Raw genomic sequence first — 13854 nt, 5'->3', positions numbered from 1 at the left:
AAGAATCTTCAAACTTCAACCTCACTTCTCGATGTCGCCAAATCCTGCACACTGCACCTTTAAGAGTCGACAGCCAACAACTCTGCACTTGAGATAAATGCTGTTGATGTTTAGCAGGTATGTTAACAATGTTAGGTTAGCATTTAACAACGAGTGTCTTTAGTCTTTAATCTGATGATTGCGCTTTATGAAATGTTAGGAACTCAAATTGATCCTCTGGGGAAGATTAATGAGTCCCCAGAGTTTCACAGCAATCCATCCAGTTGTTGTTGAGCTATTTCAATAAAAAATACAAACTTCAACCTCATGTTGGCGCAAAAGGAAAAGTCAGAGGATCACTAAACTCATTAAAATACATCCTCTGGGAACAATGAATCAATTAAGTGGCTGTTAAGATATTTAACAGTGTAAGTAAGAACCTTGATGTGCTGCTGGTGCTAGAAGGAAAAGTCAGAGGATCACCAAAGTCATAAAGAATTATCCGCTCTGGAAACTTGATATTTGTAGCGAGTTTCACTACAAATAGAGTTTGAGATATTACAGGAAAAAACATAAATGTGTCGTGTTGCTATTAGAGAAAACTTTAAAAAAGGAAATATAAGTAATGCTACAGTTTTATTATAAAACTCAACACTTGTGCTTAATGTCTGGGTATTAAAATCTGTATAAATTTGTGGTTGTTCAAAGCCTCAAACAACTTGTGGGCAAAGAGATATCAGTCAGCTGAGACTCAGCCCGTTCCCTCTGAAGATTGCAACTTAAGATGAAACTGCTAATGTTTAAAACATTAGCCGTGAAATCTGGTACATAAATAAGTAAAATGTAAATGTCAAGTTCCCAATTTAGCTGGTGTGTGTGTGTGTGTAAACTCTGGTTTGCCTGTTCAGGTTTAGAAGCCGTATTCCACTGTTGGCTTGTTTGTTTTTTATCTGAGCTTCCCACTGAAGCTTCATCACTTCTGCTTTCCCTGTCAGTCCGTCAGCAGGATTTAAAAGCTGCACGTATTCCCATGAACTCTGGTGGCCAGATCAGCCCAAAGGCAAAGCAACAATGGTTCTTCAGATCTGGGGTTTCTCTCTCCAGGTCCTCCTTTGCTTCAGTTTATCGTGCAGTAATCTCTTTGTGTTCTTCAGTTTGATAAGTGAACGCTATTAAAGGCCGTCTTTGTAATATCTGTGATGGATTCGTGCAGCAGGTGCTTCCTTCTCAATCATATCGCAGTTCACTGAGTATGCTCACGGAAATCTGAGGTTTAAAGATCTGTGTTTGATTAGGAAGGTTTATGACAAGTGAGAGTGAACTGACCTGGAAGCTGCAGCCTGATAACAGTTTGATTTAAACTGTAAGTTAAGGTGATTCATGTGTCCCTGCCTTAGTTATGACTTGGTCTTTAGGGGAGAAAATAAACATATACACATATAGACAGATGATTTCACTGGTTGTAGCTCGGAGGGCGTTTACTGAGAGTTGAGCAAAAAGACATTGAAGATGATTGAATTGGGCTTCAACCTGACAAAATATTTTCTTTACTGACTGAAATATCAACATGGACGCTGCACACATGAGATTGGACAAATGTGGAGCTGACTTGGCTATTAGTTTACACTGGGAAGAACTTTCTGTTCTGCAGTTCTAGAAATGAGGAGCTTCTTCTAAATCATCCAGAAAAATGAATTTCTGAACATTGATAATGAGAGAAATAGGCCATGCAGGTAGAAAAAGGGTTCTCTTTAGAGCTAAAACTGTGATGTAGACCTCATTTATTAAATAAATAATACAGAAATCTGAGTGAAAATCTATTTCACATGCTTTCACTAAAGACATTATTTTCTACTTTAAGATGTGTGCGGACAAAAAAGGGTCAAAATTAAAGCATCGTAAAATGCACATCATAAAAAGAAGTATTTTTGCTTAAAATCAGGTAAAACTGATCACGGAACTTGCCAGGTTTAATCAGGTTTTGTGTCGTAAAGGAAAAGCAGAAATAAAAGGAAAACCAACATTATTTCATGGAATATTTGTGTACAGATCCACCACAGCAGTTTAATCCACGCACAGTTAATCCACTACGTCTCCTCTTTTGTCCACTTTCCACTAAATACCTGAGTTTAAATCCTCAAAGATTTTAATATGAAGCATTTACTTTAGTAAATCTGCAAAATAATAAACAGCTGCATCCGTATCTTTGTGGTCTCGGCTCCCTTTGAACTCTTCTCTCATTTGCACAGAATTGATTAAATCCAAACCAAACATGTGCATGTGGATCAAATTATTATAACCAGTATATTTTCCATCTTTCTCTCTTGTTGAATCTCCCTCTTTCTCTCTCTGCAGATCTGTAGTAACACTTCTGCTCCACAGGAACCTGAGGGATTTCTGGCTGGATGCATCATGTCAGCTCAGTCACGTGTTTATAATTCAGAATAAAGAGCGCGCACACACACACACACACACACACACACACACACACACACACACACACACACACACACACACACACACACACACACACACACACACACACACAAGAGAGCATGTTCACATTAAACAGTTGCATGCAAATGTCAAAACAAAGAGGACACTCTCATATGCACGTCAGAAGTTCAGCGAACTGCACACACAAAAGGACACTCATGCACGCAAACACACACAGATGGCGTATTCATAGACACTCACAGAAACACTCAGTACCCACACACACACACACACACACACACACACACACACACACACACACACACTTGCAGAGCCTTGCAGCAGTATCCAGTGGTATTCTCTCCACTGCTACTCCTTTCATGCATCTCTCTGTCTGTGTCTCATTTTCCAACTCTTTTTTTTCCTTCTTTGAGCTACTCTGCAGCTCGTTCTCACAGTGAAACATCTCCTCTCTTATTGTTTATAACAACGTTCACGATGTTCCAGTCAGTTTTTTTCATAATCGGATCCTGCTGGGCAGTGTCCCTCTTTCTGTTTCTACCTCTCTGACTGTTGCTGCGTACAAAGTCATCGTTCTACACACTGAATTCAAAATATGTAAGCAAGTGTTGAGGAAAAATGATGAAGTACGGAGCTGATTCTGACGACCTGATTAAAAGCAGTGACCCGGTCAGGCAACATTTCCTAAATAATATGTGAACAACAAAGCGGAAGGAGCAACCGCGTACGCCCAAAACCTAAAAATGAATCTCTAAAATCAGATACGTCAAAACAAACAAACAACATTTGGCGTTACGTGAAAACATGAAAGAATGACCCTTTGCTTATTTAGAGAGTTTCCAATCTCAGCAACTGATGTGATGATCAACAAATGCTGCCACTTCTACTTGTATCATGTGACTGCCAACAGGTTGTACATTTTTGCATTGTGTTTCTGATATCTGTAGTTGTGCGTCTTCGCATTACCCAAGCTACTAGAGCTTTAAAGCTGCACTTATCAATATATAGTATATTATGCAACTCTGCAGCTCCTTTAGAGTCTTTCAGCTCATTGGTTTTGGTTCACTCTCCACGCTCTCATTGGTGCAGTTTCAAGCAGCAAAAGAAAACTGTTTTCAGTTTAATTTCCAAAAATCATCAGGACCAAACAGACGGACAGACAAAGTTTGCTAGCTGGTGCACAAAGATTAGCGTTTAGAAGCTAAAGATAAAATACATATTTCCCTCAGGAGGTAGCCGAGACCAAAATTGACTTTCCCACACACATCCGCGACTGTTTGTCTATTTGTTATTGTTTTGTTAACAGTTTGCCCAACAAAATCAATTAATGGAATTCAACTCTACATTTCCTTTTGATGGTTTCAGGGTACAGAGCAACATAAGAAAGGGACTTTTGTTTTGTAAGTTTAACCTTAATAAATCACATCTCCCAAGTTGTGTTGCCATGTTAGCGTTGTAAACCTGTTGTCTGGGAGGAAAAAAATGCCTTAAAAGGACAGTGTGTGTACTTTAGTGGCGTTTGGCTACGTGGTTGCGGATTGCAACCAGCCGAACACCTCTCCGCTCACTCTTCCCTTTCCAAGACTGATGTAACGTGAGCCGGCGAGTGCAAAAACTGTGTTGACACCATTTAGGAGCAGCGGCATTTAGACAGCGTCAGGTGGAACACAACAAATCCTCATACAATGATTCAAATGATATCTTACTAAAAATGTCTCCTCATTTTCTGTGCGTTTTTCAAAATAAACTTCATTCTGCACATTGGACAACTCATTTAAGTTTAGGCAACACAACTACTTGGTTAGGTTTCGGGGAATATCGTTGATTTGGTTATAATGGCCTCCTTGGTTTAAAAATTGGCTTTTGTTGGAGTCACGCAGTTTCACAAGCTTGTTGGAGAACTACAGAGGTAACGTTAAAACGTAAAGGGCTTTCTCCTGAGCTCAGCGCTCACATTGTCTGTTGTGGGCTACTGTAGAAACATGGAGGACTCCGTGAAGAGGACTTGCTCCCTATGTGGATATGAAGGGCTTGTTCCTAACAAAAACACAACTACTCCTAGTTTTAGGTCATTTAACACTAATGAAAACATAGTTATAAATATTATATTCCAATGTTGCAAAATGCTTCACACCGGCCCTTTAAAGATTCAAAGAAGTCAAGGAAAAAATGTCTCCTGTGCAGAGAAAACCACGAAAGACTGTAATGCAGCCTTTCCCTGCAAGATGGAGAGAGATTCTCGCTATTTTTTTGTTGGTATTTACAGTAAACCCACCTGCCAAAAAATCATCAAAAACAGCAGCTTAGTCAGTGTCTTGAAGCTTTAAACTATGACGCTATGAATCAAACTTATTTTAGCCCAAAACACAGTAATATAGTGACATTATGTAACTTAAAAAGAGTCGACGTTGACTTTAGTTTCACACGGGACATGAACACCGGTCTCCTGTGTTTGTTTGACCCTTCAACCGCCTCCGACAGACACCACAACAAGAATTTGCCGCTCTTTAAGTAACCTGACTTCCTCCTCTTGAATGTGTAACATGTAATCAAACAATCGTCACACAGTCTTTCACAAAGTCCATCCCTCATCGTCTCATCCTTCCCTTTAAATGTCTACACAACTGCAGATCATTTACAAAGACATGTGTGGATCTGTCTTCAATAAATCATCATGCTGTGATGAGTCTGAGAATCCCAAAACACGACCGTCAGCATCATAAAGAAACGGCTTTGTGGTTCGAATTAGCCGTAATTGGAACTTGTCTGACGTGAAAAATAAAAATAAAAGACAGACGGACAGATGTTCCCTCAGTTCTGGTTCACATCAAAAGCAGCAGAGAGCGGGGACAATAAATTATGGATATAAAATGGATGAAAAAAAACAGGGCTGGAGAGAGGAGAGCTGCCGTTTATCACACGGAGATATAATTAGACAAAATCCTTCTCTGGTTACTGTTGAAGGAGTGAGTTAGTTAATGCAATGTATCATCGAGAGTCTCCTCGTGTCCTCATTAGAGCCAGATCCCATCAAAGCCTGTGCATGTGCAGCTCCATATATGTCTGACTGGGTTAGCTGGTGCACAAATCTAACGTGGAGTCTCACGGTCGGCACAAAGAAAAGCTTTCTGACCATATAAGAAGTGGACGCCATCTTGTTTTTGACCGAGAGTGGAGCTAAGAACAAGAGAGTGGAGCTAAGAACAACCGAACTATTAATAAGAGGAGACCATAATGTTAACTTTCATGAAATAAAAACACACTGTGAAAATACTGACAACTCCCAGATAGAGACCTGTCAATCACAGTAAGCCCCGCCCCTAAAGCATCCCCTGCTTTATGGTCTGTTTGACTCTAAATGGAGCATCATTTACTAAATGAACATCATGCTGTATTGAAGAAGACTTGAAACTAGAGATTGAGACCATAAACTCATGTTTACAATGTTTACTGAGGGAATAAATCAAGAGAGAAGTAGAGTCATTTTCTCATAGACTTTTTAAGATATTAAAGATATCAAGAACTGTCCTCTTATCACCTCTTTCTGTTTAAAAGTCTCTGAAGTAAATAATTAATTGAAAATGAATAACTTATTTATCAAATTTCCATCTTAACTGGTTAAAATGGAATAAAATCCGCCCCCTTAAAATCCCTCATTCACTCACCATGATGACACTCGTTTCCTCCCATCATGCCTTGCTGCTGCTGCTGCTGCTGCTGTTGCTGCTGTGGAGGTGGCAGTGGTGGCGGCGGTTGTGGCTGGACGGTCTCCAGTCCCAGCAGCGAGGAAGAGGAGGATGAAGAGGACATGGAGGAGGAAGAGGAGGAGCAGGGCGGAGGAGAAGATGGAGGGCACTGGGAGCTCTGGTTTGGCACCGCCGACTGGGAGCTCTGGGAGGAGAGGAAAAGTATCATCAGTCAAAATCAAAGCATCAACACAGAGAACAGCATTAAATCCTTTCTCCTTTACTTCCTGTAGATTCGTCCAATTATCCAAAATGAAACTGGTCAAACTTTGTCCATAGCAGCAGTTTCTCTGACCGCCCTTTTTTATGACCACATGCCAAATTTAGACGTTTTTATTGTTTTCAAATTATTGTGTCACATGTTTGTAGCCATTTCTTAATTAGCTGAGTCAATTTTATTGGTGTTTTTATTGAATTTTACTTAGACGTAACTGCCACCTAAACACAGCATAACAGAGTGAGGCAAATAACCCCCTAGAGAGAAAGCAAGCTGACAAGCTAACCAGCAAATTATGTTCAATTTCTCAGTGCGAGACTCTTTTTGTCACTAGATATGAAGCATTTCATTTCTGTGCAGTGGCTAGCCTACAAGCATCTGTTCTAGTGGAAAGAACTTAAAAGTTTGGTGCAGAACGCAAACAATAACATGAGCTAGTAAGGATTCAGAGCAAAACAGATGATGGAAGGACACAAATATTGTGCTTTTTAACTTTTCACCAGGCTCGGATGCAAATTTGAAGTAGTGGCCACACGGTGGAATTACAACTCACAGGTCCGTCACTTCTTCCCATAGAGTTACATTGGAAAAGAGACGTCTGTAACTCAGTGGATCATTTCTTCTTTTAAGGTAAATTGTGTGAATGAGCCTGAGAACGAGGCTGGTTAAAGAAAACGCTAGTGAGCTTTTTCTGCTTCATGCACCACTGAGCAACATCAACTGGGCGCCATCTTCAGCACTGATTCAATTCTCTTTATACATCTTTTTAACTGCCACACCTTCTCAAATAAAAATAAACCTTTTTCTTGCAGCCCGTCGAGGTTGAAGTGACGTTTTTTCTTTTCCCCGCTGTGGGTTTTTGGTCTCCATCAGTCTTTACCTGGGAGGGGATCTGGGCGCTGGTGGAGCTGGGCCCGTTGCCGTGCATCCCCATCCCATTCTCCGTCAGGAACTCCTCCAGGTCCATGTACTGCAGCTGGAACAGGCCTCCGTCACACGGCAGGGTCCTCTCCCACAGCAGCGGGCCCAGGAACGCCGACTGGGAACTGGGCCTCAACGCTCCGGTCACGGGGGCCCCTCCGGCCCCGCCGCTGTTACCCTGCGAGTCTTCGTCAGATTCCGAGGGCTTGTCTTTGTCTGGAGACAGAGAACGAGAGGTATGTTTGATTAGCTCATCTAGACGGTAATGCAGCGTATCACTCATCAGTGGGTTTGTGTTGGGGGCTGAAGAGAAAGATAAGAGACGATACCGGCTGAAAGTATGCAGATAGAAAGAATGAGATTGAGTTTCAGGAAGTGAAAATGGTCACTAGCTGTTTCTTGCTGTAAAAAAAAAAGGACTTGCTAGTGCAGAGAAAGACTGACTATCTTGTTTGTTTACGGTGATCAAACGGTCTTCAGCTTAATGTGGCAGTGATTTATTGACTGTAGAAAAAGCACAACGAATGCAGTCCATCCCACTGTGTTCACTCTGGAAACAGCAGCAGTCATATAATTTAATCTCTAAAACAGCTCATTTGAATATCAAATATATGATGAACTAAAGAAGCAAGTTATCCTTTTGTTCATCTGCTGATTTCCATCCCTAATTACCCCCCAAAAAATAAAAAAATCTGATATAACTGCAGACACAGACCGATTTATTCGAAATTCCATCACACACACTAAAGAAAGAGTGTGGTAGCCAGATGGTCACAGGTTTGATCTCCTAAGGGTACACACACACACACACACACACACACACACACACACACACACACACACACACACACACACACACACACACACTAGCGGCACATGATGCATATCAAAACACCCATGTTAATGTGCAAAGACACTCTGTTTTTTTTCTTTAGCTTATGGTGGCTAATGCTAACTTTAGATGTCACTTTGCTGACTTCATGAATCTCTTATGCTATATTTTAGTATTTGTCTGTTAATGCCACATGTAACTATACAATTCAGAAAAAGTACCTTTTTTTTGGTTTAAACTCAGAAAGTGATACAGTTTGGGTCATTTCTGAGGGGCAAATAGCTTTTTCGATCCCAATGTTTCAGATGTTTGATCCAGATTTTGCATTTATTTACAAGAATACGAAAAAATCGTGTGCAGCTTTATCAGAAAAATCCCTTCAAAAGACAAACAGCGATCAACAAACAGCTTGGGGGGGGGGGAGGGGGCTTTGTTGTTTGATGAACAGTGCTGGAGGTTTAAGCCGCTGTCCTTTGCTTTCTGAAAAGCACTTAGTTGCGATCATTAAAAGGTATCTATAAATAAAGTCGACTTGACTGACCGTGCACTCTGACCTGAGGGGGGGGTTGATGGAAAGATAGATGTAGACGTCAATAAAGAATCAACAGAAAGAAATTAACGCTGCAAGTGAAGCGAGAAACCGAAACTTAACCCGAAACACACGGAAAGAAGAGGAGCGATTGTTTTTGTGCCCTGATCCCTTTGATAATATTATTCTACAGAATCACGCCTCCAACAGTGAATATTGAATAAATAATAAAAACCCAATGAAATAGTAATAAAAGAGCATATTTAACTGGGCTGGGATGATGTGTGTAATAATACAGAGGGAACGAGAGACAGAGAGAGAGAACGAGGAGAACATGAGGAAGGCACGGAAATTTAAATTTAGGGATTAAAGAACATAAAGACACGGGAGATAACAACGTGGAAACAGAAGAGGAAGGAGGGAAGGAGGGAGGAAAGGAAGCAGAGTCAAGACCATCATAGTCTCTCTTCTACCATCATCATCATCTTCATCATCCTCCTCTACCTGACAGTTTCTTTTAAATGAGTCTGTCCAATGCCAGACTCAAAGGACTATATAGTGAAAGAAAGAAAAAAGAGCAGACAGAACTGCTGCAGAAACATGGTGGAAATACGGTGCATTAATCTGACTAACGTTACATTTTGTTTCTGCAGCATCAGTATACTTTTAAGTCACTTCATGTATGTTGTGATTTATTCTAGAAGTCTGCTTTCACTGCAGTTTGTTGCATTTTGATTTTATCACTACAAACTTTTCCACCCTGACCAAGTGTAAAAACGTTTTTTGCGATATTTCGAGTTTTTTTTCTGCGTGTTTTAGGCGAATAAGTACAGAATCTATGTTTAAAGGATTGCACAGGCATAAAAAAACAACGCATTTCCATTTATGTCCAAACAAAGCTGCATTAAATCAAAGCAACTTATTTAGATTTCACTGCTTGAGGCTTCAAAGTGGTATAACAGCAGATAGCAGCTAGAGTCAAACATACTGTGCAGCCTCACAACTGTATAAATATGGGAACTTCACCAAAACACAGCTGATAGGCGGACCGTGAAGCCACAACAACCTTTAACTTTCCTGCTACAGTGACGTGATGATCATTTAAGAGCACATAATTAAGATAATCAGGAGTATAAATCACTCATTTGTTTGCACAAGTGATTCATTCAAATGACTAAATCTTTGCACACAGATTAAAAACAAACATGCACCTGCAGGCTCCAAATAAGGAAAAGAAAAATAACAATGTAAATGTGACTTTTATTAAGAGAAATTAGGAAAATCCCTTTAAGAGCAGCAGGAAGAGGAGGGGGAATGGGAAAAAAAAGACAGAGAGAGATGAGAGCGTACTGTAAAAGAAATGTAAATCAGCTACGGGAGCGAGGAAGAGATGTGATGAAGAGGAAGAGGAGAGCAAGACAGGAAGAAAAACAAAAGAGAGGAAGAGATGAGCTGGATGGAGTGGGTGTTTGTGAAGGCGTCAAACACAAAGCAACGCCAGGAGGGGACGAAGGAGCGAAACATTGACTCTGCATCGCGGAAAGACACCAAACAAAAAAACATCACACAGCAACATCTCTCTCTTTCTTTCTTTTTTTCAACACGACCCCTGAATGCATCACCTATCATTAGGAGAGAGTGCACTCTATGGGAGCTGACAAAGAGGCTGAAGCCGGGGCCTCTCTGAGCTGCTTTCTGGCTCCATGGAGGGCCTGTCAGCCGAGCTCACCATCATCTCCTCCTCCTCCTCCTCATTCCTCCTCCTCATGCAACGGAACCAAAAAAAAGGAGCTGTAGTTGCACCAGGAGGCCACTAGGGGCCGCCAGAAACCCCAGCAGGGAGTCTTTGTTTCTCTCTATTCATACTTATGAGGGCCGACTCTTTGACAGACATTCTGCTGGTGAGGACATTATCACGTCCTCACCGAGACAGAAAAAAGAGACATTAGACCTTAAAAACACCTCAAAGGGATTTAATCTACGTTTCCTTACAAGCCCAACAGAAAACCAGTGTGTGACGGCGGCAGACTGGGAGATATGACAGAGAGAGAGAGAGAGAGAGAGAGAGAGAGAGAGAGTGAGAGTGGAAGGAGAGGCAGCCTGGTTAATATTTGTCATGGCAGCTGGTGGATGGGAAACAATTCAATCCCACTCACTAACCTTTATTTAAACAGAGCTGAGGATCAGAACGCAAACTGCTGCTGCTGCTGCATTTTGATGGAATCCGTTACAGATTGCAATTCTTTTTTTAAACCCTTCCTCCTCCTCCTCCTCCTCCTCCTCCTCCTCTTCATGATCATTTCATTTTTCCACCAAATGCAAAAAGGAAGTGTTTAATATGAAAATCCAGCAGGACGAGAGCTGAAGTGAAAACTGAGTGTGTGTGTGTGTGTGTGTGTGTGTGTGTGTGTGTGTGTGTGTGTGTGTGTGTGTGTGTGTGTGTGTGTGTGTGTGTGTGTGTGTGTGTTGGACAAGTAGGGCCTCTGTATTTTACAATCACACCTACCCACTCACTCACACACAGCAGTGAATTATCACGGTAATATTCCTGTGGTATTTAGACGTATATTGATAGATAGAGGCTGTGTAATAAATACTTATTATATCTGAGCAGCAACTAATATATCATTTTGATTATTGATTCATATACCGTTTGTTTTCTTTAATCAAAATGTCAAAGAAATAATGAAAAATGTAGATTATAACATTTTAAAGGAATGGCTGGCATGCTCACATTGCTTGTTTTATCCGACCGACAACCTTCAACCCAAATAAATGCAGAAAAGCAGCAAAATCATCACATTCGAGAAGCTTAAAACAAAGAGTTTCTGGCCTTTTTTGACCTGAAAAATGTTCTCTAATCAAGTAATTGATTAATCAATTATTGGTTTAAGCTGTATTTCATATTATATCAATAAAATATTACGATACTATTTCTGAAGTGGCTTCAAAAGTCTCTAAGGTGCATTTATAGTTGAGGATTATGTAGTTTTATAGTGTTCTGTAGTATATTGTAATGCACCTGTAGTACATTCAAGTGTATTCTAGTGTATTTGAATGCACTTGTAGTACATTCAAGTGTATTGTAGTATATTTAAATGCACTTGTAGTACATTAAAGTGTACTGCAGTATATTGTAATGCACTTGTAGTACATTAAAGTGTACTGCAGTATATTGTAATTCAAGCAGTATATTTAAATGCACTTGTAGTACATTAAAGTGTACTGCAGTATATTTAAATGCACTTGTAGTACATTAAAGTGTACTGCAGTATATTGTAATGCACTTGTAGTACATTAAAGTGTACTGCAGTATATTGTAATGCACTTGTAGTACATTAAAGTGTACTGCAGTGTATTTAAATGCACCTGTAGTACATTAATGTGTATTGTAGTACATTTAAATGCACCTCTAGTACATTAAAGTGTATTGCAGTATATTGTAATGCACTTGTAGTACATTAATGTGTACTGCAGTGTATTTAAATGCACCTCTAGTACATTAAAGTGTACTGCAGTATATTTAAATGCACTTGTAGTACATTAAAGTGTACTGCAGTATAGTGTAATGCACCTGTAGTACATTAATGTGTATTGTAGTACATTTAAATGCACTTGTAGTACATTAAAGGGTATTGTTGTATATTCCAATGCACCTATAGTACATTCAAGTACTATTGTAGTACATGTGAATGCACTTGTAGTACATTTAAGGTTCCTTTCTCTTGTATGATCCTGCAGTGACTTGTTAGCTGTGGTTTGTCCCTTTAAGAATCCTACAGGAACCCTCTCTCACACACACACACACACACACACACACACACACACACACACACACACACACACACACACACACACACACACACACACACACACACACGTTCACCTTTCATCTCGCAGCAGTCCTTGGCGGCTCTCTGGTCGGCCTTGATTGGCAGCTGCAGCAGCGTCTTCAGGTTGGTCATGGAGGTCAGGTGTCCGCCTTGGGGGCCGCTGCCAGCCGGGCTGGTGGCCCCTGAGGGGAGGTCCGGGGGCAGGAGCTGAGTGAGAGGAGGCCTTGACATAACTCCAAGGGAGGAGGAGGAGGAGGAGGAGGAGGAGGAGGAGGAGGAGGAGGGGGTGAGGGGGGGGAAACCTGCAGACCGTGAGTTCAAGATCAAAATAATCCAATTAGCGACACTTAATTGACAGGCGCGTCGTCAAAAAAGGTGCGCGCTCAAGATCTCCACTTGATTGTCCACTGCGCGCGTCCCATGAAGGAAAGAAGACAAATGTAAAGAAAAACAAAAAGAGAATTCACTTATCTCCAAAATGGCACCATGCTCAGGGAGTGTAGTGCATAATGCATCCTCTCACACTGAGACCTGTCATGTGTTATGTATTTATTTCTATTTATTTCAGTAATAAACACGCACAGGGAGGCTGGTCCTGGAGCTCTGCAGCGGACACAGGCAGAAGTCCTCCCACCCTCTTTTCTATTTGAGTTTGTTGGAGATAAAAAAAAGAAACTCATGAACTCACCCTCTGTTCTGCCTGATTAATCGATTGATTGATTGATTGATTGATTGATTTGATTGATTGAGCTTAATCCCGAGGTGGAAAAGCAATGGAATAGAAGCAGAAGCAGAGAAGCGGCAGTGGAGTCCCATGCAGAGCAGACACACAGGATTAGACCAGAGAGGCGCTGCGGGAATAAAAGTCTCCAAAGAATAAAAAATAAACTTGTGAAATGAAAAATATAAAGAGAATGAAGAGAAACCCCCAAAAAAACAATAATATCCAGTAGTGTGAGAGCCAGATAGATGAGACTGGTGGCTCTTATCCTCCTCCCTCTCTCTCCCTCCCTCCCTCTCTCTCTCTCTCTCTCTCTCTGCCAGTCAGCTGGAACCAACACGGGCTGCTGGTGTGACGTCACCGCTCACTAGAAGGGGGCGTGGCTGATTTGCATACGGAGGCCACGCCCCCTCCATCCTCCTCACGCGTTCACGGACGCATGGGAAAGATGGGAAAGATGAGTTTTCAACACACAAAATGATATATATATATATATATCATTTTTTGGGTCAACTTATATATATATATATATATATATATATATATATTAGTACTATATTTATATATATATTATATATATATATTTATATATATAAATATATTATATATATTGACAGAA

At 40.7% G+C, this 13854-nt stretch overlaps 1 protein-coding gene across 1 annotated transcript in view; it reads right to left on the bottom strand.

The window, feature by feature from the left end:
* Nucleotides 1-13516, bottom strand: part of dbpa (D site albumin promoter binding protein a) — a 30662-nt gene extending 17146 nt beyond the window's left edge. The window contains exons 1-3 of the mRNA XM_054605577.1: nt 12568-13516; nt 7280-7536; nt 6102-6327 (exon numbers count right to left, since the gene is read on the bottom strand). Of these exons, the coding sequence (XP_054461552.1) occupies nt 6102-6327; nt 7280-7536; nt 12568-12745 (661 nt within the window). The 5' untranslated portion in view covers nt 12746-13516. The remainder of the gene's footprint in view (nt 1-6101; nt 6328-7279; nt 7537-12567) is intronic.
* Between the last annotated feature and the right edge of the window lie 338 nt (nt 13517-13854).

Source organism: Anoplopoma fimbria, chromosome 10 (genome assembly GCF_027596085.1).
Source record: "Anoplopoma fimbria isolate UVic2021 breed Golden Eagle Sablefish chromosome 10, Afim_UVic_2022, whole genome shotgun sequence".
Classification (NCBI taxonomy): Eukaryota; Metazoa; Chordata; class Actinopteri; order Perciformes; family Anoplopomatidae; genus Anoplopoma; species Anoplopoma fimbria.
The sequence above is the reverse complement of the archived record's forward strand: the minus strand, read 5'-3'. Positions and strand labels throughout refer to the sequence as shown.